Source organism: Uloborus diversus, chromosome 9 (assembly GCF_026930045.1).
Source record: "Uloborus diversus isolate 005 chromosome 9, Udiv.v.3.1, whole genome shotgun sequence".
Taxonomy (NCBI): Eukaryota; Metazoa; Arthropoda; class Arachnida; order Araneae; family Uloboridae; genus Uloborus; species Uloborus diversus.
In genome coordinates, this window is record NC_072739.1 from 129,809,258 (window position 1) to 129,836,818 (window position 27,561).

The window sequence follows — 27,561 nt, forward strand, 5'->3', positions numbered from 1 at the left end:
TGTCATCTAAAAAAATTAAATTATGTAATTAAAATTTATATTTTTTCTGATCTGTGAGATTCTCATTTAAGAAGGTGGTTGTGTGGTAAGGTGTGGCCCTTCCCAAATTAGAAATGATTTTTAACCAATTTTCATTGTACTTGCATTATTTTTACAGTGCAAAAGTAAATATTTTGAGGGACAGCATCCCCTGCCCTACTGCACTACACCACACTCCAGTAGTGTTAATTACACAAGTTGTAAAATGCAATGTAAATTTAGTAAGACATTACTTAAGTAATCATTACTGTGTTGTTAATAATACATTATTGATAATTCAAATTCCGATAAGTATTTTGAATAAAACCTCTCAAAGCTGTGGCATTTCCCACTTAATTTTGACCATTTAATTTACACTTCACATTTGAGTTATTTATTTATTTTTAATACCTCTGAATAATAACTACAATTTAAATGTTTATTAGAACTGAGCAAAGATTCAGTCAGAGTGTTTTAGGATTCTTATTTCAAAACTGTTTGTATATTGTATGTAATATGTATTTAGTCCTTTATAAAGCATTTTTTTTCCTTTTATTGCTATATTTTAAAAAAATGCTCACTGAAGTATAATTCCCACACTTTAAAAAGGTATTAGGGGCATTCCACGGTATTTTTAAAATTATGTAGAGTCCGTAACGTGACTTTTTTTTGCCATAACTTTTTAATTTACCGTTTGATTTGCAAATTATTTTAATTTGAGCTGGTGTGTTGGTAGGAAAAGATCAAAATAAAATAATATGCTAATCAAACGGTAAACTAAAAAGTTATGGCAAAAAAGGTCACGTTACGGACTCTACATAAATGTCAAAAATACCTTGGAATGCCCCATTAACTAATCAGAGTTGATGAAATAGTAGTGGGCTGTTTTTCACTGCCTTTTGCAGACTTATTTGTTTCTGAATATTTTTATTTTGTCATTTTGTAAACGTTTGATTTGTTTTTCTTTAGGAATAGGACGATTAATTGCTGAATGCAAGATTTGTCCCATTGTGATTCCATTTTGGCATTTAGGTAATGGAATTTAAAAACATTCATTACTAGCTGCACTTGTATGTTATAATTTTAAATGAAATGGCACAAAATGTTTCATTGCATCTTTATAAACACAAAGGTGCAATGTTTCTTGTTTTTGAATGTGGGTCCTTCTCCAGAAAGTAACTTATGAACAAAAATATTTTTCATTTCAAAACTTCTCTTTTTTTTTTCTTAATATTCTTACATGAAAGCGTTACCCAGTAAAAGTAACCATAATCAATAGCCCAGCTAAATTCTAATAATTTTAATCATAAATATATTGGGTGAGTGCAAAAGTTCGTGCGGAGTTGCAATAGATTGTGTTAGAACGGGCGTAACGTGTTGTTATTAATACCACTATCAACGTAAGTCAGATCGTTGGAAAGGTGACGTGTGCAGCTTTCATTCCAATCAAAATAATTTGTGCAGATACAAACTGCTTCGAGAAAGATTACTTTTAAAATGAGTGTTGATAAAGTTTACTGCATGTTATGCTTTACGAGTTTCGGAAGGGAATAAACGTTGCAGCAGCCGTAAAAAACATTCAAGACATTTATCAAGATCAAGCACCAGCTAAACGAACTGTGGAAAAATGGTTTGCAAAATTTCGCTGCGGAGACTTAAAGCTGGAAGACGAGCCACACTCAGGTCGACCCTCCGGCATTGATGACGACGTTTTACGTTCTTCTCCGCGAATTTCAACAGAGGAAGTTGCTACAGCACTTAACGTTGACCGATCAACCGCTTTTCGGCGTTTAAAAAAAATCGGACTCGATTTAAAGCTCGATATATGGGTGCCCCATTTGTTGACCGAGAGCAACAAAATCCAGCGAATTTCTGCTGCCGTATCTTTACTCGGGCGGCTCAAAAATGAGCCGTTTTTGGATCGATTAGTGACGGGCGATGAAAAATGGGTCCTGTACAACAACGTTCAGCGCAAACGCACATGGAAACAGGCAGGTGAACATGGTGACGCAATGGCAAAGGCGGGTTTGCTCCCGATGAAGGTGGTGCTCTGTGTTTGGTGGGATTGCAAGGGTATAATTTATTTTGAGTTTCTCCCCGCCGGCCAAACGATTGATTCAAACAAGTACTGTCGTCAATCAACTAATCTGAACCGAGAAATAAAACAGAAACGTCCGAGTTTGTCAAATTGCAAACGCATAGTCTTTCATGAAGATAACGCTAGACCACACGTTTCAAGACAGACGCTACGCAAACTGAACAGCCTGAAATGGGATGTCCTAACTCATCCACCGTATTCTCCTGATATCACACCATCGAATTATCACTTATTCTGGTCATTGCAACATCATTTTAATAAAAAAAAAACTTGACTATTTGAATGCCTTACAAAACGTCGTGTCTTCGTTCTTCGAATCTAAACCACGCAGTTTTTATGATCGGGGCATCCGTATGCTGCCAGAACGTTGGAAGAAGATTATAGACAACGATGGAGAATATATCATTGATTGAATAAAGAGTTTTGCTTGCCTAATCACTGTATGACTTTCTTTCACAGACTCCGCACGAACTTTTGCACTCACCCAATAAAAAAATTTAAGGTGTAGGGGAATGTGGGGAAAAGTGAAATAGCAGGTCAAAGTGGAATGGGGAAATTAGGGTGGTTCAAAAATACATGTAATAAAAAAAAAGTTTCTCATAGATACCATGACACCACTCAATATATTTAGACTTGTGGATAGCAATATACTGGAGGAATTTTAGCTTCCCTATTTCAACTGAAGGACGGTGCTCAACCCCCTCCCTCAAACTTTATCAGTATGGGGAAGGGGGTTGAAAAAATACATTGAAATAAAAAAACAATGCTTAATTAACAGCGCAATTTATTATAATATACAGAAGTATTATGCATATACATTGCAATAAAAGAATTATTTACAAAAAACAGCTGGGGAAATTAAATGTTTTTAAATTTGTAGCATTTTTTATGCTACGGCTAATTTTATATTAAGGGGTCATTGAGCACCCTCTTAAAATTTGAGTAAGGAGCTAAAACTTTTACAGCATAATGCTATTAGCAAGTCTAAAAAAAATTCGGGGGTGTCCCGTACTCTAGTTGAAAAAACGTTTTTTTGAACCACCCTAGGTCAAATATTTACTCTGCTTTTAGTGCCACCTATCTAGTAATATTTTAACTATGTAGCAATGTATGTAGACTCTGGTTAAGAAAAAAATGCCTCTGAAAATCAAAGAGTATGATAATACAAGTCCTTTTCAAAAATTGATACTCATATTGCAATATTTTGTTGTAAGTCAAAAATTAGTTTTGTTATTACAAGATCTTAAAGTTCTTGTTTTTTACATTTTAAATATTAATTTACACCCACTAATATTTGGTGCAGTATTTATTTGCTTAATATTATGCTTATTTATTTTTTAAATGCTTTGTACAGTTAGACAAGTGTATGCAGGCCAAGCCTATGGGCAAAGTAAAATAGTTTGCTTCATTTATTTATACAATCCTTTATCAAATCATTTACATATTCATTCATTAATTATGTCCTTTACTATCCTTCATTTAATAATTCCCTTATTAATTCATTCACTTTTTTTTTAAATTCACAATTTTATTCCTTCATTTACTTTTTCTTGCATATTAAATTATTTATTCATTAATTGTTTCATTTCCTTTTCATTAATTCTTTTCTTTAATTTTACTCATTTGTTTGAGTAATAATATCTTTAATAATCAAATAGAAAATATTTCATTAGAAAATTTTGTTTTTCACTTTGTCCAATGAAAAAAAAAGTTAATTTTCCACCTTTTTTCGAAGGTACAAATTTACTGCTAACAATAAAAAATGTTTCAATGCAGGTTCTATTTTCAAATACATTGTTCTTCATGTACCGTAATTTTCAGCATATATTCCCAATTTGTTGTTCATTTTGAAAAAAGTTAATTCTCTTAACTATTTCACTTTGCCCCACATTTCCCTACTCATTACTAAACATTATATGTAGAAAAAGTGTCTTAAGAATTAATAAAAATATTATTACTTTTTTTTTTTTTTTACTGCATTCATGCAGTATAATTTACCACACGTAAAAGCATCCATTTCTTTTAAAATAATTTTGAAAAACTAGTTTTTTTAGTATGTTATCTACTTGCTGCCATGCATACCTGCATCTATAACATTTAAATTATAAAACAAAATATAGTTTAGTTAATACATTATCTATCTGGTACTACCGATGTTAAGTAAAAAAGTTTTCTCTGGTACCTGGTGAAATTTGAACTTATCAAAAATGATACATCGACATTTAGTGCAGTTAAATATAATGCAAAAAAATTTGGTCACAGCAGGTAATGTGTAAGTCGACATACTAAACAGTAATATAGTGTCCACATCGTTTTCTTTTTCTTTTCTTTTTTAATTTTTTTGTTCAGCCAATGAATGTTACTTCTGAAAATGAGATGCTTGGTAAAGTTAAAAGTAATGTTAATCTATTGCCTGAAAAGAATCAGTGAGCTCTCTTTATATATAAATGTTGAAAAGTAATTTCTTCAGTAGCTGTTTGTGAAAATTTTAAAACTTAAAGTTTTTTTTTAGGGTTTTTTAAATCATCAGAGTTCTAAGTACTGAAAAAGTCTTTAAAGCTTGAGGAATTTTTATGAATTTATTTATTCATTTTTTTTTCCAAAATTTTATTTGTCAGTGCAAGTATTAAAAGTAAAATTTCAGACATTGATGCAAGACTAGAAAATTTAAACAGGGTCTATAAATTTGGTTGTGTACGTGAGAATAACTCATTGATGTAATGGTTTCTAAATTATATGCATGGGCATGTTGAGGTATAAAAACTTTTATTTCTTTTAGGTAAATCTCTAATTCATACGACTTTTTTTTAACTTTTATTTTCAAATCTTTCTCTTGAAAAAATGTTTTTTGCACCAAAAAACTTTATTTTTCAAATCAACTAATCAATTACAAGAAAAAGATTTTTCTTTTTAACCAAACTAAAAGAGAATCTCACATCTTTATACTAGCATTTCCTCTCCCTCCCCCTTCTGTTTTCTGTAATAATTAGAAGCTGCTTATTTATATGTTTTTTGAAAAAAAATTTCTCTCTCTTTAGCTTTGTATGTAATAAATATACAAAAGGCATTTTTAAAATGAAATGCTTTAGTCATTGTCTGTGTCATGTAATGCTATATCTTACTACTATTATATATGCGAAAGTTTGTCTGTATGAATGTTTGTTACTCTTTCACGAAAAAACTACTGAACGGATTTTGATGAAACTTTACAATACTATAGCTTATGCATCAGAATAACACATAGGGTAGTTTTCATCCCGTTATGGGGGGCAAAACCTCCTTAGGTTGATAATAAAACACAATTTTCATATAAATTCTCTGATATGGGGATGAAAAAATACTTGCACATATTTACATTATATATTCATTGAAAGCTCTGATTTTTCTGCTAAAGATGACACCTGTTCAAAATTTCTAAGTAGTATAAACAACGAGTTATGAGCTTTTTAGATCCATGTTCGAAGGCTTCCCTCAACTCATTACAGTATTTAGTGTATCATCTCAACTCCCTGTCGATAGCGACAATTTTTGTATTGCTGACTATCTTTGCTTTTCTTCTGACAGTTCAAGGCTTAAAGTAAGATTTTTTGCACAAGATAGGCAAATAATACATGGATTTGGCTGATTATTTTCCAGTTTTACGCAACTTTGAGGCAATTAATGCTTTTTTTTTTAAATTTATTTGTGTTGACTGGGTATTTAATCGATCAGCAGGAATCTAGCCAAACTTTTTTTGTGAAATCATTTCAATAGCTAAGGCATTTGGCAATTTTTTCAACTGTTGCTGTTTGTGAAGCTAAACAGTACGCAATACTGTTTCTCGCTTTTCATCATGTAACCAAATATCGCCATTTCTTTAATATTTCTTTCTTTAATTTTGTTAACACGTAAAATTATTCGCCAACTAAATCAAGCAAATCCATAAACAGCACAAAAACTTCCATTAATTTGTCTTTGCGCACAATTTCAAACAATTGCCAAATTTTTACTGTTTATTGGAAACATTTCAGGTAGCAACATTTTATAATCATCAGAAGTATCTCAGTATTTGGTGACGTTATCTCTTCAATGAAAATTAGTTACACACAGTTTTACAAAGTAAGGAGGAGGAGATTCATTTAAGGTATCCCAATGCGATGAATGCAAATTTAAAAACTTTTTAAATCGCAGTAAGGGATTACGGGCGGCTACGTTTTTAAAAAGTTTGTACTTCAATAGCAATATAGAGAAGGTTTTAGACTATGTTCGAAAAAAAAAACATATAATTTGAATTTCGACATCTTGAATTCAAATTATGTTCAGGATAAAATCAGGATTTGTAGTGATTATTGACCCTATTTTGGGACGATATCTCTGGTAAGAAGCTATACATTGTACAATAATTATGATAACCGGTGTAGCGCTGGATATTATTTGACAGAGATTGGGATTATAAGGAAACTGTTTCAGTTTATTTAAGAATAGTTGACCTTACTCGAATTGATTTTTCTGAGGATTACCCAAACTTCTTTAGAACTCCTGAACGTTTTCGTGATTTTTTTGGGTCTCTTCCCAGTTTCGCAGACATTTCATTTACCCCCCTTCCCCCCGATTTTCAGTTTTAATCACAACTTTTGATATATTTAAAAGGGCAGGCAATGTGAAATGTCAGCAAAACTATAGGCAAACCATTTTTTGGTAACTATTTGACCTCTGCCTCTCTTGACCGTTAACTTGAATCGATTGAAAAAAACTACATCAACGTGAGCGAAGCCGCGGGTAAAAGCTAGTACAGTGAAACCTGTGTAAGTTGACCACTTGCGGTGCAGTATTTTGGTGGTCAACTTAGACAGGTGGTCAACTTATAAAGGGGGTAATGATTTTTTTTTTTTTTTTTGGAATTCTTGCACCATGACACCTTTTGTAATTCTTGCAATTGACACCTACTCTTTCTGTTTAACTCACTTTCATTGTTTAGCATTACTTTGAAACAATAACTTAAGATGTTATTCAAATATTTTTAGAGATTATTTTCCCAGAATGACGTATAATGTGTCGTGCAAATTTAAAATTTCAGTAAATTGATCAAAAAAAAAGGCTTATTATTTATGAAAAGTTACTCATTTTATATTAATAGTTCCTAAAAATTTATAGCTAATCAAAAATTACAAATTTTTCACTTAACAACAGAAGAAAAACAAGTTTGGAGAATAAAAGGGTTCTTAGTAGTTTTCCCATGTGGTTAAACTCAAAAGGAGGTTTAGTTATGCTGCTGTTTCATTTAGTTGGTAAAATGCTGGTCTGGCATCAGAAATATTCTTGGAAAGCTTTAAAAAAAATAATAATAATAATAAAAAAATAATTTGCTAAATAAAATTTTAAAAAATAAACCAAGTGGTCAACTTACAAAGGGTTTTTTACAATACTCCAATCCAAACTTGGTGTTCATTAGTGGTCAAGATAGACAGGTGGTCAAGATAGAGAGGTGGTCAAGTTACAGAGGTTTTCCTTCATTATATAAGATAGGACTAATTCCGTTCCTGACAAAAGCGGTCAACATAGACAGGTGGTCAACTTACAAAGGTGGTCAACTTTACAGGTTTTACTGTATAAATATATGACAAATGTTTGCATTGCAACAACTGCTAAAAAACAACTCTGTGGCTGTTTGCCAAAAGTTAATATGTCAAATTTGTTATCTTTTCAAGAGAGTAAAAACAAAACATGATATGTAGAATTATCACATTTTGGTGCAGAATTATCTGAACGTTTTTATTATATCATGTTTGGTAGTTCATATTTTTTCTGCTTAACAAATTCTGGCATAGAAAAATACCACTCTAAACACGTATCATGATCTTTAAAATAGAACATGGTCAAAGTTGACCTATCAACTTTAACAAATAACCACAGAACTAAATTAAGATTCTAGTTAGGTATGTATTATGATTAATTGTACTTTTACTACAAGTAGTTTTTGCACTTTTCCAGATTACAATGTTGCTACCAAATTGGGTTTTAAAAGTTATTTATGTTTTTTCCCCCCTCCAATTGTTTTGTATTTGCTTCAAACTATAGTGACTGTTCAAGACTAAAAATTTTGTTACGAAACCGTGAATTCACCTGATTCAAAACTGATCAATCGGATATAAAACTGTGTTTTTACTGATACAAAACTGTTGGTTCTGATACAAAATTGGCATTTTTGCTGATACAAAGCTGATACAGAAATAAATTTTTGATTTTCCACCCCTGCAAATTGGCAACAACTAGCTGCACTTGTATGTTGTAGTTTGAAATGACACAAAATATTTCATTGTACCTTTAATAAGCACAAAATTACAATGTGCTTGATTTTGAGTGTATGTAATGATATACTTCTAGTGTGTTGCTCTTTATTTCTGTAATTGCTACAGATTTCTGACAGAGGAGTTTTTTTTTTACAAAAATTTAAGAATGTTTTAAAAACTATTGTAATTGCTTTCAGGAAACTTGCATTGCTAATTTAATGAATCAAGGTTATTTGGTTGACTGTTATTGACTATTGATCTTCATGTTTTGCAGCAACATTTGTTTTTTTGCAATGAATACACTAGAATTTGTACTTATAATTTCTAATGCAAGACTTTCAAAAATAATGGTGACACTTAAGTACAAGTTTATACCTGAAAATAATCAGTTGCCACTTCCCATCTGGGGAATAAAGTTCTAACTTTGGCAAATAAATAATACAGTAGAGCCTCGTTTTACGCAGGTTTATTTTACGTGGTTTCGATTATATACGGTTTAAGATTTGAGACTTTTATTTTATTTTACGCGGATGCGGCATTGCAAACAGATAAAATTTTCCTTCTTTCAAGATCCGAACTCCTGAGATTGTAGATAACAAGTAATAAACTGCATTTTGATGTGCTAACAAGTGAGCTTGGGTAAGTGGAGACATTTTTTGCGATTGGTTCCAGAGCATTTTTCAAAAGTAAAGTTATTAAACTCGCACAATTTAGAGTTCACAGGAAGAACTTTGAGAAGTGACAATGGGAGAACAAAACCAATGAGGACATCAATGACACACAATAGCAAAACCAAAAGCTTTCATACTGAAAATTTTGAGCCATTCCTGCACAATGGCAAATGATCTGATTTATTAGTGAAGGAAGACATCATGGAAATTTAGCGAGTGGTCATCAAAGCGTTAATGCACCCCAAAATACAGAGATTTTTTTTTATTGTATGCCTAAAGAATAACATAAACAGCTCTTTTTAATGAGCACTCTAAGTTAGTTTGTTTTCTCTATGCACATCGTGCTTATGTATTGGAATAAGTACATCTTAAACTTATTACAGTAAAACCTCGTTAAGTCGTCACTCAAGGGACCAAAAATTTTTGACCACTTATGCGGAGGATGACTTATGTGGAGTGGGAAATTAAGAAAGAAGAAAAAAAGCCTTACAAATATTCATGAATAGCAGTAGAATTCTGTGAGAAAACAATAACTTTTGTAATAAATATCTATAAATTAGAGGATATTTTAAAAAGAGGGAAAAATACTAATGATAGTTACTTTGTTTCGTTTTCTCTTATACATTACTTAATAACAACAACTTATTTTAATGTAGTTACGATACATTAATACAATCCTTCAATGTTGACTGATGAAGTTGTTGCTTACGGAAAAGAACTATCTCTTCTAACATACATCAAGCTTTAAATTTTATGTTTGTTGTTCCTTGTGAACGGATGTTAAATACTGACTAACTTTCTCCAGGTGTTAGATTTTGTCTGTCTTGCTTTAAGGAGTTAGATTCATATTCCCAGCACTTGGCAGAGTCACAGCAAGAATTATGCTTTGAAAGACCAGAACCGAGAATCGAGATTTCAAGGAAAAATGAATATCAAACAGCCTTTCAACTAAGTCCGACACTATTTTCTAAGATCCGATAAGGAAAAGAAATTTTAAAAAACAACTTTTGGGTAATTAGTTAAGCGGGTAAAATTAAACTTGGTGACCAGTAAAGGAGGATCATTTTACAATACTGTGAATGAGACCTTGTCGTGACCAAAGAAAAACGACCACTTAAACGGAATGACCACTTAACCGGTCGACTACTTATTGAGGTTTCACTGTATTTATATTAATCCATCACTAGAATGGATTTTTTTTTCATCTACTTAACCTAACCCCTATCTTAACACTATTATTAAGTCTCAATTTATGTGGTTTCGTTTTACGCGGCATTTCTGTGGAACGTAACCCCCGCGTAAAGCGAGGGTCTACTGTATTCAACAAAAAAAAAAAAATTTCTTAGCTATCAAAATACAGTTGGCTCTCTATTTAACGACTTTCTCTATTTAACGACACCTTTTCATGGTCCCAGATGGTCCACTACAGTGTTAAAAGCATTCTCTTTAAGGACGCTTTCTACTTAAGGACGATTTTTTGTGGTCCCTTGAAAGTCGTTAAACAGAGAGCCAACTGTAATTTGTTAATTCAGGGTTTATTATTCGGTAAATAGGGGTTTTTGCCTCCATTTTAGTTGGGGGAAAAGAAAAATTCACTAAAACGCGAAATTTGTTAAATTGAGGTTCGTTAAACCGGGCCCGACTGTATCATTATATACTTAGATTGTTTTTTTGCAGTTAATTGCATAACTGAGTCTGAAATGCTAGAACTAATACTTTTATACTTGTCTTGTGTTTTATTATTTAAATTAGAATTTGTCTGTTTTTAATTTTTCTCTCTTTGCTTATTCTGTTATATTCTTACAGGTATGGACAGTGTTTTACCTAACGTAGAGCCATACAGGCCGAAAATTGGCCAGGTATTCATTTTCCCTTTTTAATAACTAATTAGCTGTGAATCATTAGTAGCAATGTCTTGCATAAACTATCACTACAATGAGAAAGGTAAAATATTTCCTCATACACTGGCCACTGCTGTAATGACCATGACAATGTTTTTGATCATGGAAATTAGACATATTACTTTGATGGCATTACATTTTATGTGGTCTGTATCTATTAAATCTTAGTATCAGGGCCTGAGCTAGGGATTTCAAATTGTTAGCCAGTAAATTATCCAAATTAAGAAATAGATTAGCCAAATTTTAAAAGCCATAGCCAAAGACAAATTATAATTTTAGAAAGATAATTTTTCTTAAGTTGAACAAAGAAAATTTTAGAAAGTATATAACATGCTTCTAAGTTAAATAGATCCCTTTGTGCTGAAAAGTAAAATAAGAAATAATGTCAAAATCCTGGATGAAAAGACATCCAACAAAGCTTTTGTTGGATGCCTTTTCAGCCATAAGCTCATTTCTTTTGCATTGGAAAAAGGCATTCCTTGTAATGGCAAAACACTTGTGCAGTAATCTGCCGTTTCTGCTTTTTGAGGTTTTATTTCTTATTTTACTTGTACTTCTGTGTAAAAAATGAAGTAAGCAAAAAACAGCCCAAACAAGTAAATAAGACAGTTTTAGGTAGGCTTATTTTTTTTTATAGCGAATGTTTAATCTCTTGACATAATTTTGAGGATCATGACTTTTTTTTTGCAATGTGAATTTTTTAGGATCTTTTTTTTTCTTTTTTTACCAATATTTTCGCCAAATCGGTTTGTTTCACCGAATTTTGCAATTTTATCCCATTTTGTGCAGTGGCAAATACTTAGCATGGGCCTTGAGTGTGGTTATATATGCCACTGTACTTTTCACGTTTTTGTAATTTCTCACTTGAATCATTAAAGAACAGCTGCTGCATGTGCTCACTTGCTCATACATTGGTAATTTGCCCTCGTACAATCATACTTTATTATTTTATAACATAACTTTAAATGCTTCAGTATGAATAATTATTCTTTATATCATATTTTTCTTGAGAATTTATTATATCAAACGGATGTAATGCTTTAAACTAAATGTTTTTGACAGAGTTTTTTTTAACTTTTATGTAATTTTAGTTCTTTTTAACAGTATCTTTTATTTAATACTACTTTGACATACATTTCCTGCTACATATTTTATTTGTTTTTTGACGTTTGCTTCATATATTATGGTACAATTTTAAAATATTACAATCTGTTGGTGATTTTTTGAACCTATTATTTTTTGAAAAAAATTTATCAATTATAAACTATTTCTTCATAAAATTTAGTAATATAGTGTCACTCTTTGTTGCATTTTTATGTACCTTGTTTTCTGTTTAACAAATTAGAACTGTTTAACTTTAGTTTACTTATGTTTGGGTTGGGTGATGAAAGATGTTTGCTTTGTTAAAGTTATTCAGTTTTGTTTATTTTAAAATTGTTCAATTTTGTTTATTTTAGAAATGCTTAATTTTTTCTATTGATTTTGTCTTTTTAGAAAGTAACAATTTATATTGGAAATCCCATTGACTTCACCATTATCAGAGACAAGTTTTCCAGCGAATATAAAAGTGCCGTAAGTGTCTTTGAATTATAATTTCAGAAAATTTAGTTTTATTATCAAGCCATATTTTGCTTATAGTAATTGTAAATGACCACTATTTTGTACCATTGTAAGCGTGTATGAGTTGGGTCAAGCTTGTATAATTTGTATGAATCTGTAGATCCTAAATTTTCGAACCCGAAAGGCAATTATAGCGTAATATTTCCGAACTGGAAAACTTGTGTAAACTATATATAATAACTGAATTTGATTATTTTTTTCAGAAGCAAATGTTATTAACCTAAATAATTAGTATCTATTTTTCTCCAAACTTTTTGTTTTCCTTAATTATTTTGAAAGAAAGGAAAAAAAAAGTTTTGCTGATCCATATCAGGAACAAATACAGGGCTATTAGTGCACCTGAGAAATTTCATATTTTTGCTATTTGGGAACCAGAAATTTCAGGATACGTAATCCTTTGTGTGCATGGCCTCGCCATTTGAATTTTTTTTTTTTTTTTTTTTTTTTTTTTTTGTTTCTGCTCTCTTTCAAAGAAAAAAAAAAAAAAAAGTAAGTGCAGCAACACTACAATTCCGTAGACTTCCGATTATCCTTGGGGCAGATTATACAAGGAGTTAATCAACAATCAGGAACATGCATTTTCGCAGCAAAAAGTAAATACCAAAAGTTGTAGAAAGCCTCTGGTGAAAATTATCTGCAATTTAAAGTGAATGTACATGAAGAAGAGAGAAATGGCATGGCATAATAGTTTCAAAACTTGATCAATATTTGGAGCATTCAATTACTGTAGTTTAATTATGATTTCCTTTTTTTTTTTCATAAATTTGTTTATTAACAGTGCCATGTTGTAGGATCAGGGTTCAACAGAGGTTGCTTGATTAACTAAAAAAAAAAAAAAACCTTGGATACTAGATTTTTTTCCAAACAAGAATGTTTCAGAAATGTTTCACTGAATTTTCCTATAAAGTTTGATAAATATTTTGTCTAGCTCCTAAAAAATTATTTTTTTTTTCAGTCTCTGTATATGATTATCTGTTATACCCATAATACTTATACCTTTTTTTTAAAAAACTGAAAATACATTATACAAGGTCCGGCTATTGATTTCCAGGACTGACGTAATTGTTAAAGAACGAAAAGCTGGAAGATGGAGCTAATGATTGCATATTGAAGGGCGTTTTCTTGCGCATGTGCAGTGCAATTGGCGCCATTCTAAAGTAAGTGGTTCTCGTAGAAAGGTGCATTAAAACGTAGCTCTTCAATACCTGTTGTCACCAGAATGCAGACTTTTTCAATTGCTTCCAGCGTGCGCCAGACTGCTGCCGACCTGTGTGTGGTCATCATCAACGCTTTCGTGCTCCTCCCGAAAGTGGTTAAACCTTTCAAAAGTTCTCAAGTAACTTGTTTCAGCATTTTGTATGTTTCTGCAGCTGTCTTGCCCAATTTGAAGCAAAATTTAATGTTAATTTTTTGCTCCATTTTCACTTTGATGACAGGAATTTGAGAGCTACATTTTAATGTGCCTTTCCGCAAGAACCACTTACTTTAGAATGGCCTTGATTGCGCTGCACAGGTGCAAGAAAATACTCTTCAATATGCAATCATTAGTGCCATCTTCAAGTTTTCAGTCTCTTATAGTCATGTCAATCCTGGAAATTATTAGTCGGACCTCGTATATTTAATTTGATGATTAAACTGTGAATTGGATTTTGTTTCATGTTTGTTCAAATGGAAGTCCTTTTCAATTCAATCTTGTAGGATTTATATTGTTTCAAAATATTTGCTCTTTAAAATGATTCACAATAAAATTTCAAAGTTATTAGAATCATTGGTTTAATGTTTTCCAAGAAACATATTTATTCTATTTTGCAATTTTTTGTCTACCTTTTGAGGTTTTTTTTTTTTTTTTGCTCGAATTTTAAGCTCGAATTTTTTTTAAATGAATTTTTTGTAAAAAAAAGAGAAAGTTTTTAAAATATTTTTTCTAAGAAAAAAAAGTTGGATTTTTTGTTGTGCTTTTTTTTAAAAAAAAGGGAGGGGGGTTAGGTATGCGGAAAAAATAGGATTGTTTATCGGGTTATTAATTGGATATTAGCTGAATATTGCCTTGGATTCCTGTGATTTGTATGCCTTTTGTAGTTGTATGTTGCTTACATTGTTAAACTTTAAAAAACACAAATCTTACATCTAGATTCCTCATTTTGTCAAATGCGTGTTTAGGTTGTGCTACTACTTTTTATCTTGGTTTATATTTTATCTTTCCTCTGAATGTTTCAGTTGTTCTGTTTTCTTATTTTTTTTAAAGCCAGCTGTTGGATATGGTGATGGAATATTGCTTAAGGAGTATTACAAGGCATGTTTTCCTTCTACATTCTCTTTCCTGCACATTTGATGTTTTACTTAAAAATCATATCTAGTAGTATTTGCCAAACATATTCCCAATGATGTTAGTGCATGCAGCACCATTTTAGTGATTTTGTTTTCCATTGTACATTTTATTTAATTAATTTTTTGTGTATTTTTGATATTAGGTGTAGACTTTTAGGCGTAGTCGTGAATTCTTTCTGAATATATGTGTGCTCATTTCAATTTTTATAATGGGTAGAAATGTTAGCTTAGTAATGAATATCTTGCAAACATAGCTAGGTGTATGCTTAAAATATTCAAAGTAGAGTAATATAGTGGTTAAAGTTATTATTCAGTAATAAAGAATAAAAGAAAAAGATACTGCATTAATTTCTTATGTTCAACATTTAATCCTAGTTTTTGGATTTATTCTGTTTATAGTAGCAAAATTGCTCATGCGTTAGATTTATTAATTATTTGAAAATTGGTTCTGATACTGCATTTTCTTATATTTGTTCAAAATTTTATGATTTTTATAAAAAAGAGTTTAAACCATTATTTTTCAAAAGTGTTTCTTTCATAAATCGATACTTTGATAATACTATCGAACCATGAACTGCTTTGTCACGTATTGTTCTCAATCAAGTTGAAATCCACTACCAAAACCTATTTTACTTGAAATTTTGCTGCAACCCATGCCTCTGTAAAAACGATGGATAACATCAACATTATTATATTAAAATGCAAAATCAACTGACGCTTTTGATTGCACAGGCTAGTACATGTCACAAAAGTGAGAAACCATGTTAATTAATGCAAAATGGGGCGGTAATGTACTGCATGGTTAATTCAGTTGGAATTTAAGTGGAAAAATAAAATATTTTGATTTGGCTGATTTATTTAAAAACCAGTTCAGTCCATATTGTTTTTATCTGTAAATAGTTAGACAGTGCAGCTAATTTAAAAAAGAAAGCAAAAACAAAGCCAAACCAAATGTTTTTAAATTTAAAATAAAATCTTTTGAAAAAAGTAAAGTAGGTCAAGTGTTGTCTGTCCTGAAGAAACTTTAAGAATGGATTGAACTGTTTTTTTTTTTCCTTTAAACACTCCAATCAGCAAAAGCAAAACTCTTGCTCAATTAATAATTTTCCTAAGACCTTAATTAGAAGTTAATATTTAGATTTCTTTTTGAGACCCTCCATAAATGATGTTTCTTTTTTTTTCAACATATTTAATCCCCCTCCTTTTGTCACATGTCAGGCTGTTTTTCATTTGCACATTGTTGTGAAAAAAAAGTGATGTCACTCCTTTTACCCCTTTGCTCCCACATGTCACAATTCCAAAGCCCCTCCCCCTCAAAGTGTGACATCGTTTGTAGACAACCCCTGTGCAAAGAATTATTGGTAAATTTTGACCACGGAGAGATGGCAGGTGAACTAGAAATAAAAATGGGCCGCTCCATTTTGTAATAGGTAGAATCAGTGAGAATGCACAAGCTGTAAAGTCTCACGTTCTTGCTTATTCAACCTATTACAAAATGATGTGGTCCATTTCCGCCTCGAGTTTAAGTGAAATTTCTCCGTGGTCAAGCTTTATCCATGTCCTTTTTTCCAGCTGCTTTTATGTTTACTAAATGTTTCTGCTTATAACGAGAGGTTTACTGCTAAGATTCTTCCGCTCATCCTACAATCTTAATTTTTTCATTAGTTCTTGTTTCAATAAAGTTTTCTTAACACATCCAAAAAAAAAAAATCTTGTTTAAAAATTCCTGAAGGTATTGGGTATCTTCTAATACTGTGCCTCAAAGCCAGACTAAAGTAAGTCACATTATCACTGTTTCGCAGGAAAGTGTAAAAATGATTCTGGTGCATAAAAATATTGAGTTTCCCTCTCTGATAACACTGGTAAACAATTATGATTTTTTTTTTTTTTTTTTTTTTTTTTTTTAAAGAATTGCATTATCCCTTATTGCGGAATGGGGTTCTATGTATAATGCAATAATATCCTGAAAAATCACCATTTTCGAACTAGCAGATTCTATTTTTGGTTTTTTTCACTTGAATGAGATTATTGTAGGATGAAGTTACTCTTTAATGTGAATTTTGTTATGAACAGTATGGAAATGTAATTTTCAGATGCATTGTTTCTTTTTATTTTGTTTTTATTACTTTTCTTTTTATTTCAGGTGAAAAGAAGAAAAGTCATTACTGACAAAATCCAAGAACAGCTCTTCCAGTTAAAACCAGTGACAGAACGTCTACATGTGGAGCGGTATCAAAGTTGATTCAATTTTATTTTTGGCTTCAAGAACAAGACTTTAAATTCATTTAAAAAACAATGCTAGAAAAAGTGAGATACAAATGATTAATTGAATAACTGTCCTCTTAAACTATAATTATGTTTGTTGCAGAAAAATTTATTTGACGAATATATTCATTTATATATAAGCATTTTTAAGTGAAAGAAACCATCTTTTAAAAATAATTTTAAGAAATTTAAATATTCTTTACTCAGAGTCATGTAAAAAACTATTTGTTAAATGAAAATACTTTATTTAGCATCAGATGTGTATCAAAATTTAAGCATAATGCTTTGCTTCATATAAGCTTTGATTTGCATAATGCTTTGCAAGTATGAACAAATTATATGGTTCATATTAATTCGAATTTATGAGATTATTATTTAAAATTTTCGTATTAGAAAATTATTCTCTCACAAATCGCATTTCATAAAATCATACTAGCAAATGTTAATTTATGACATAATGCAGCTTATCGCAATGAATTTCATAACTCTAGAAACCAAATTAACATTTCTTCCTTCACAATTATTTTTATGTATTGCTCTTTTTATCTTGTTATAGTTAGAGAGTTTTACCCATACTCACAAGATACATACTCGAAAGAATATAGGGTTTTCAATTTTAAGCAGATAAAAATTATATGCAATAATCAAATATTGCTTGTATATTTTTCTAATTGAAATGGTTGTATGTAACAGAAATTTACATTTAAAACTTAACTTTTTCCCCTAGTTTCACTAAAATTGAATCTGAAATATTAATAATTATACATTCAACAGTGTAATTAACAAAAGCTCAAGTTCATTTTTGCTCATTTTTTATTAGCCTGAGTTTATTAGTTTCCCTTCTAATTAGCGAGACACATATCATTTTTGCTTTTTTAATTTCATTTTGTTTTGTATGATGCTATGAATTTGAAAAAAAAAATTCACATCTACCATTTTTTTAGTTTGTTTCAACTTGCATCATCAGTGTATTCCCAAAAGCATAACAAACGTTGTGTGGTCTTTATTAACTAGTAAACATTCTGATCATTTGATGTTCAGAAGTAAGTTTCAAATTTTGTTTCTTTTCTTGATGCCTCTTTTGATTCAAATGTTTAATCATTATGTATGCTTCATCAATCAAGTTACATTTTCAATCTCATTGATTACATCGATCATAATTTACCCCTCTTTTGTGCTGCAGTTGTCTATAGTTATCATTATCAAGTTATATATCAAATGTTTTTCAATCATAACACATTATGAATTGTTAAAATAAATTGTAAATCTTTTGTTTTAACTCTAACATCAAGGGAGGGGGGGGGAGCATATAGCGACCTTTATTTGCTTCGTAAAACCGAAATCTCTTAAAAAATGAGTTTGTGGCAAAAATCTTAAAACATCATGCATACTTGCTCTCTTTTTTAAAAAAATACTTTTTTTTTTGTACAGTACAAAAATAGTTGATTAATTTGCTTTGAACTGTCTTATTGTCTTTCTTTTATGTGTGTTATTGTTTTCAAGAAATACTCATGGCCGAAAAAAGATTGTCATATGCTTCTTTGACTTGAAAATTTTTTTTGAAGTTTTTCTGCACATCAAAGATATGTTAAGAGTTATTCAGCTTCAAATTCTTTCCAATTGCATTATAGTTGCTGCATTGTCTCTTTTAAAATTGCAGAATTCGGTTTGTAACTAATTTTCAATTCATTTCATAAATCATTTTATTTAAATGTTTTCCCAATATTGTGGAGTGGAATACAACATAGTTTAAAATTTCTTTGAAAGCAAAACAAAGCTGTCTGTTTACTATCCCATTAGCTGAGATTTTATTTAAATAAGATTTATATGGACAAGTTTACTACAGGGACTTATGTATGTTTATGCAATCGTTAATGGGTCATGATCTACTCATTTGTAATCATAATTTATTTAATAATAATTTTGTTGATTATAAAATTCTAATGAACACTTGGTTTTTATTTTATTTTTTATTCAAACTTTTTACTGCAATACTCATTGTTTACTGTGCGTTTATATATGTTTTCTGTAAGGGTAGCAGTAAAAAAACTCACAAGAATTAACTGTGTATTGTATGTAGAAAAAGTAATCACACTATAGTTTTAGTCAGACATATTATTTGAGATTAAAAAGATTATTATATTATAAAAGTAAATTTAAGTTGAAACATTACACCTGCTGTCAAGTGTGTTAAATATCTATTCAATCATTTTTTAGATCAATATTTTTCGGTAATTTATTTATTATTATTTTAAGTTAAAATGCATCACGTTTGTGAATACTTAAGAACTAAAGTCAAGCAGTCTTCAAAAAATAAATAAAGGTTTTACTTCTTACTTAAAGAACCACCTACAGAATAGGAGGGTATAAATATGTCACAACAAAGCCTTTTTAATGTATGCACAAATCAAAACATTTACGTTTCTGTTAATACTGTATAGTTTCATAGTAGCTTCTACCTCTTTATTTACTTTTTTTTTTTAACTGGGTGCTCCTCCATCCACCAATTTGTTTAGTAGAATATTTTAATTCTTTTTTAAATACATCGACAACTTCATATACACATTTAGGAGCTAACACTGCATAAAGTAAAGTTTACAGGAGAACAGAAATATAATTTGTTCTTTCAAAGAAAAACTTTCAAAACTATACTGGTGAATGGTTCTATTTTCAAAACAAAACTATTTTTTATTAATAAAAAGATTCATTAGTATTGTTTTGGTAGTTTAATGACTCCAAATATATTTTTTTTCATTAGCGTAAAAAATTGGTTTTGCTTCTTAATTATTTTTCAATGTCAACTCTTCAATTGTGATGTATAATTAATTTAATGGATTGTCTAAATTTGTTATTAAATGCAAAACTTTTTTTTTTTTTTTTGGCAAATTTGAAAAGGGATTAAGTTTTTACATGTCTGGTTTTAGATTTTACTTAGCTAACAACGCTATAAACATTCAATAAATATGTCAGAACAAACTTAATGTTTCTACACTGTTATTCAGTGGAATCAAACATATTTTTTAAGATCTTTGCTATTTATTTTAAATCTCTGATTCAAATGAATGTGTGGTTAATTTTTTAAGTATTTGGTTCATAATCATAGTCTTGATGAAAGCTTTATGTTATGAAATAATTTTTACTTGTTGGATAACAATCAAAGTCTTTTCTATCACATATAGAGCTAATTAGTTCTGATTATTTAACCTTTTCTCCCTTGTTATAGTAATTTGAAACTGTTTTGGCCTGAAAAATAATTTTAACAAGATTTTAATTAATTTGTATTTTAATGTAAAACTTTATCATTTTTTATTTTAAGTTGAGCTTGTAATAAAATTTTAATAGCTCTCTGCTTTATATGAGCAAACTGTTACCAATTGTGTACAAAGGTTACATTATTGTATAATAATTATTTTATAACTATTGTTGTGGAATAAGTTTGAGATTGTCAACCACAGAATTTATTAAAGAAATTTAAAGATTTTTTAGTTTATTAATTTTTTTGGTCTGCTTCAATCTGCAATGTATGCATTCTGAAAATACAGTAAAACCTGTCTACTATGATACTGTTGGGACCTTAAAAAAATATTGTAATTGACAGTTTGGATATTTTCACCCCTACATGCCATGTGCATATAATATCGAGTTTTATTCAAATACTAGCAGTACCCACATGGCTTTGCCCGTAGTAGAAAATTAAAAGGTCTCATTTGGTTTGCCTGTATATTTACAAATAACGGATGATAAATTTCTCGCCAATGCTACAAACTAATTTTGTGCCAAATTTCATTAAAAATGGCTGAGTGGTCTAGGCGTCACTTAAACTCAATAATTTAATAATAGGTAGTGTAATCTTTTAGTAATTTTAGCTTTCCTAATTAATATGAATAAAATTTGAAAATGTATTGACGTACTACTCAGAGCTGTTTTCATTACTATTAGCATTGGGAACATCTTTATGTGACAAAAATTAGGGCAACATCGCCACTGGTGGCACCGTTCAGTCGCTTTGTTGTGGTGTCTATTTTGTTTTTTTTTTCTTTTCCAAAAGAGTGTCTATGGTTAACAGAGATTCCTTTTTTTTATCTGTATTTATTTGTTTTGACCTTTTATAAATTGGATGCCAGTACAGTTCAGCTTTTTTCCCTACTGTCTTGAAATCATTTATCAGTGTGCTTTCATCATTTCTTCTCTCATGTTCGGGACATACTTTTTAATGTATAAAAAGCAGTGATACAGTAGAGTCTCAAAAATCTGAGGTTATTGGGGCTCACCTCACCTCGGATTATTGAAAACTCGGATTATCCAAAAAATTTTTCCAGATAAAAAATTTACAGAATTTGTTCGAGCAACGAAAGAGCATCTTTTACTTCCTTGTATAAAGAATAGGAACAATTGTCTTCACGCAATTCATCATCCCAAATTCAGCATAAGTTTTAATTTTAATTGCGTCTGAACTAGTTTTGACTTTTGTTTTTCTAAATATCCGTATTCGACAAATTTTGCCATGACTTATGTATCAATGTGCATGCCTGAGTGTGCATACATCTTGAATTACACAAAAACGGTTAGTTGTGGGAAGTTTTAAATTTTGACTATGCAACTCAAGTTCTGCACTTCCTTTTTTTTATTACAGTCAGGTATTCCAACAAAGATGTTAACATGTTCTTTATGGCAAATGAAGGTCAATTTTACACATCAGGTTATTACCTTCAAAATATTTCGTAATCCATATCTTGTACTCTGTGTATGTTTGTGTTAACAAGTGTTGTTGAAACCAACCTCTCAATAAGTTCTAATGATTTAATTTCAGTAGTTAGTTTTACAGTAGCAAAATATTTCTATTTTTTTATTTCAATGAAAATCCTTTTTTTAGCTACTAAAAAATTTCACTTAAAATGTAAATGGAGCCCCTCAGATTAAGCGGAACCTTGAACTTTCGAGACTCAGATTTTCGAGATTCTACTATAAATTAAATAAATTAGTTGTGTTTTGAAATAAAAAGGTATATATTGTTGTTATAGACAGGAGTGCCTGAAATATGATTATCGCTATAGACAGGTTGAAAATACATTAAGTAAATGAGAATTTCGTCCGGATCAAAGGGAAATATTGTTACAAACAGGTTTATTGTTTAAGACAGTATTGTTATACACAGGTTTCACTGTATTTAAATTTTCTTGATAGTATTTTGAGCTGCATTGTAAAGAATTCTATTTTGGTTCATTGCACACTTCCAGAATAATAATAATCTCCTCTTTTAGATTCCCCTTCATCAAATTTCTATTTGTTCAAAGTTTCTATTGGATTACGAGTGGAAAAATTCCAAGTTATGAGTTAAAATCACATAAATTTTTTCATAGAATGTGTCTAGATATGTTCATGTAATTTGATATACTTCGCTACAATGTAAACTGAAGTGGTGATTTCAGTTACATAAATTAGGCGATTTTCAATTAGTTTTGGGGAACAGCCAAGCCATAGTTAGCTATCTGCATTTCTGAAAAAATTATGTTCAGTATTTTTCCGGTAAACATTGTGGTAGGGATCATACACCCTGACTGTCAGAAGATTTTCTTCCACAGATGGATATTAAATTTTATTAGCAATAGTGGCTGTCTGATTAAACGTGCTAACTCTATTTGTAAAAGGGAAGATAGAGGAACTGTCTTCAAAATGACAAAAGCATCAACTTTGGCTTTTGCTGATAACATTGGCCCGACAAACAAAAAGAGATTGTCTACACTGTATTAGGTATAGAAGAGCGATTATCACTTATTCGTTTCAAGGGCTTAATAGGTGGCAGCATTGGCTTGACTTAACCATTACTGGTAGTACTGATTGACTTTTTATTTTGTTGAGTCAAAAATACCTCTGTTGACGGCAGCAACATTAAGTTTGGCAGTTACAATATTTTGTTTGAAAAAGACCAAGTTCATCAGACAAAAAAAATCAGGCCCCATTGATTGATATACTTTTATTAAACATATTATAGAAAGCTCAGTTGTCACTACATTCTGGCCACAGGTATTAGCCGACAGTTTTATATAGGAAAGAGTAACAGAATTCACACTCACAGCGCACTTCGCTTACAGACAGTTCAAAAATCAGGAAACTGCTTTTATGAGACACCACCTAACTTTTCATTTCTGATGCACCATCAAAATTATTGAAACTGAATAAAAGCTGTGAGATATGATAGCATTCTATTGTACTTTTTTATGAATTTACTCTTTAGAACTAAGCTTTTTATTGCTTGAAACAAGTTCATGCATATGTGAAAAATATTTTGGGCAGAGAAATTTGAGCACACTTGTGAAATAAAACTATCAGTATTCTCAAATTATGTCCACGATTCATATATAGATAGTTCGGGAAGTAAGTTTACTATGTCTATTTTTTCTCTCTCTCTTCTGCTTTTTTTTTTTAAACTAAATCCCATGACATATTCTATAATATGTACACAATAAAAAGGGAAAAGGATAAAAGTCGGTCTTAATTGTTGGACATGATCTGATAAATTAATCCGACAACACCATTAAAATGTCTTAAAAGAAATTTAATCCAAAAGCAACCAAAATTCATCACAAAATATACATTTTCAGACTTTCACCTTCTCTAAAATTGAGCGTACTCTTATTAGAAAAAAAATCCTACTGGCGAAGCTTATTTCAAACTTGGCTTAATGCAGCAGCAGCACAACGGACGACAGTAAAATTGGAAGGCTGTCATAATGGACGATCGGTGACATTATCTTGAGGGCGATTTTCAGACAGATGCTTTAAAACCAGACTTTTTTTAATCCCAGAAACACATGAAAAGTAAGGGTTAAATATCAGTAGCGTTATGCAAATTATTGATGCAACTTTATCCTGACTTTTTTTAAAAAAAATTACAGAAATGTATGAGGAGTGATGGTTAAATATCAGTTATGTCATGTTGGTTATAGATACCTGCAACTTTACAGGCTTTTCCCTGTAATTGTTTACGTAAATTTGCTTTCTAATTAAGCTTAGTTTAAAATTTAAGTTGAAAATCAATCACTCTTAAGAGAAAATTATATTATAAATGTATGTACAAATAGATTAGTGTCTAAAAACTGATGTTCAACTGCAGATATTCTTGTACTAGTCTCAATACTTGTTTAAACTGCACCTATGAGCTACATGCAGTCTTGAGACATAATATGCACAGGGTTTAAGATTATTTGCTTATTAATCTCAATGTGACTTTTTTTTTTTTGATAAATTGAGCTTAAAATGTGTTTGTTCCTAGCAGGATGTCTGCATAAGGGAGTCAACCTGAACTATAGTTACATTTCCAAAACTTATAGTGCTCTTTTAATTCACGTTCACAGGCTTTGGCAAGAGCTGATTATTTACTGAAAAATTTATCTTTATATTCACAAACTGGAAAGAATTTTCCTATTTATTAATTTACTTCTTTATTATGAGGGCTGATAGTAAATTTTTCGTGGTGGTATACTAGAAGCTCACATTAAAATAAATAACCTTTTACATGACTTACTTTTAATTAGTTATCTATTTCTAATTAAAATCAGATTCCGGAAGATTTACTAATGCAAAAAAAAAAATCGTTATTGCTTTGGATGAAATACTCTTTCAAAAATATAGTAAGTTTCTTGTTTGAATTGTTTATTAAAGCATTCAATTTAAATCTTAGTTTAAAGTTACAAGGACTTTTAACTCTTTTTTTTTTCTTTCAATTTTCTTAACTTGAGTTTAATAAAAGTTACTGATGCATCAATTACTCTAAACACATATGTATTCCATTCATTCAATGAGACATTTGCTTTTCACATATTTGGAAGCAACACAATTAAAAAATTATACAGCAGAACTCTTTTTCTTCTCATTCTTCAGCAAAAGCACACGAGAGATAACAGTGTCACATCTTCAGTGGTGAGTAGGAACAACACGGGAAGGAAGGGAAATCATATCTTTTCTTTTTGCCTTATAATCTCGTTAGATATGATGACTTGCCTAGTCCAGCTAAAGGAACATTTCTAGACGTATGTACAATATGTATACAGGAACACTAACCATCAGGTAGGATTCCCACCGAACAATTTGCCATTTCTTTCCAATGTAGGTCCGATCTACAACAAGGCTAAGTAAAATTTTCAAGCAAGCAGTCATGGCAAGTTTTATCCTGATGCTTACATGTGCAAATTTATAGTCTTTGAGGATTAAAAGATTTTAATAACTCACTAACTGCTCTTAATTTCTATTATATAATTTCTAACAAGCGATTGTGTAACTAATTGCTTAGTGATAATAATTCGATTTTGATTTGGGTTAAAATGAATTTTTTTAATAATTCGGCACAATCATAAGTTAAATAAAAGCTCCCTGATCTTAGATTTGAACTCGAATATGATGAGGTGTGATAAATAGCTTAATTATAAGTCGGACCTTACAAGTAAGGACTACATAGTGTCCTCCTTTTTGTCAATATTTTATGAAAGAATAAGTAAATAGTTATCCCAAGGAAAAGCAAGTTTTCCTGTTTAAAAAACGGCCAACATTCTTCTTTTTCAGCGGAAAATAAAGATGACATCATTGGTTCTTAACTGATAACCTTTTTTTTTTTTTTTCAAATGTAACAAGAATACAAAAAACATTTACAGGAACACGTTAACACTGAGCTATTTGTGGGACTATATCAGAAACAGTAGTTATGTATAAAAGAATTTCATTGAATATGACAACAATAGCTTTGCTTTTGTCCTTGGTTTATCCAGACCCGTCTTCTTAGTGAGCCTTGATCATTTAAATGAAAATTTAAAATGTACTTAAAATACCGAGAAAATGTTTTATTTTGCTAATAATTAAATACTTCTTGATCGAGAAATTTACTTTTGCCTTTTGCGAAAATGTGTCTGTTGAGATTATAAAACATCCTTTTCATAATTTCGTCTTTTAAGAACCACATGAAGGGCACTGGTTTTATTTTAGATTATTATTGTCTGAGGATTCTGTTCATAGCACCAAACTTTTAGCTTGCAGAGTAAGGATGCTTTTTTGGGGGGCATATTTTATCCCAATTTTTCTCTATGGTTTTCATAATCATTTCATTCATGTGTTTCTGCTTAAGGTAAACCCTTTCCTAAATTGAAGAAAGAATATTTCCCATCAAAGTTATGTGTGAATCTTCTAGCATTCATAGTTAACTATTTCACCACTTCTGGATTAGGTGATACCAAGACTGGGGAAAGTATCTAACACGAAAATTATTTTATTTCATGACCTAAATTGAATTTATTATCTTTAATCAATTGTGCTCTGGAAAACATTTTAGGTGAAAGCAAATTACAAAACCAAAGTGAGGTTAACTTACTATGATACTCTGAATTTTTGTAATGTAACCTCTCTCCAAAATATTAATTTTAAAAAAAAAATGAAGATTTTTATGTAAGGCTCACTAAGATTTTTATTCCTAGAACATGTGTATTTGTTTCTTGACCAAAACTTAGGAATGAATTTACTGCTGTCAAATGTATGTGAGGAGAAAACTACCGTATATTTTTATAACAATTGTAACCTAACAATGCCTTTCTGAGAAAGGCAAAAATTTTAAGCAATAAATTATTTGACATTTGTTTTCAAGTTTGGTAACACTAGTTCATAATTGCAATTTTAAAAAAACTTAAGAACAGTTTAAAAATTCCCCATTCAGCAAGATCTATTTTGGGGGGAGAAAGATCTCATTCACAGGATGTTTATGGTTTTGCTCCATCCAAGCAAAAATAGAACGTGCTCTTCAGTAAGCGTTCAGAGGGTGGTAGAGAGGGGGCGAGGTGTATACGGAAGAGTTGGGATTTCTGTTCTTCTTGTCCTCCTCTGCTGGAGGAGGTGATAAAGGCGCTGGAGTGATCTTTTTGGCTAAAGCAATTACAGGTCCACACTCTCACCGGTACCTTCCTGCCCTGCAGAAAAAGAAAAAGCTCAGTTTCAGCCATGGGTTATGGCAGCAACGACAATTTTTACTCCAATTTTGTGAGAAAATTTTGGTACTTTAATGATATTTTAGAAATATTCTTTACTTTTGTGTATAATTATTATAATAATAACAAATTTTGATTTTTCTAATGGTTATTTAACACTAGGTAAAGTTTTATTTATGCATTTATTTATTCATTGTTAATAATTACTATTTTGTAAAAAAAGTAAAATTCTCAGTTGTGTTGGCAAAATGTTTGACAGACAGTGAGCCTAAAGTTTGTATTTATTTGTTTATTTGCAAAGAAAAAGAAAGAAAAACGGGAAAAAAACCACACCAGTTCCTAAAAGAAATTTCCATGATTATTAAAATCATGGGAATCATGGACCATTAAGGTCCAAAATTGAAAGTTTTTTTTTCCCCCTTTGCAC

At 30.5% G+C, this 27,561-nt stretch overlaps 2 protein-coding genes across 6 annotated transcripts in view; one reads left to right on the forward strand and one right to left on the reverse strand.

Annotated features, from left to right (window-relative positions):
- The window catches only part of LOC129229404 (tafazzin-like), a 57,395-nt gene extending 36,745 nt beyond the window's left edge, over nucleotides 1–20,650 (forward strand). For both annotated transcript variants that reach the window (XM_054863703.1, XM_054863704.1), the window contains 4 exons: nucleotides 988–1,050; nucleotides 10,863–10,915; nucleotides 12,452–12,529; nucleotides 17,049–20,650. In XM_054863703.1, coding sequence (XP_054719678.1) covers nucleotides 988–1,050; nucleotides 10,863–10,915; nucleotides 12,452–12,529; nucleotides 17,049–17,147 — 293 coding nt within the window. In that variant the 3' untranslated portion in view covers nucleotides 17,148–20,650. The remainder of the gene's footprint in view (nucleotides 1–987; nucleotides 1,051–10,862; nucleotides 10,916–12,451; nucleotides 12,530–17,048) is intronic.
- A 1,497-nt stretch (nucleotides 20,651–22,147) lies between these two features.
- The window catches only part of LOC129229302 (nuclear protein MDM1-like), a 131,202-nt gene continuing 125,788 nt past the window's right edge, over nucleotides 22,148–27,561 (reverse strand). For all 4 annotated transcript variants that reach the window (XM_054863581.1, XM_054863582.1, XM_054863583.1 and 1 more), the window contains one exon: nucleotides 22,148–27,116. In XM_054863581.1, the coding sequence (XP_054719556.1) occupies nucleotides 27,082–27,116 (35 nt within the window). In that variant the 3' untranslated portion in view covers nucleotides 22,148–27,081. The remainder of the gene's footprint in view (nucleotides 27,117–27,561) is intronic.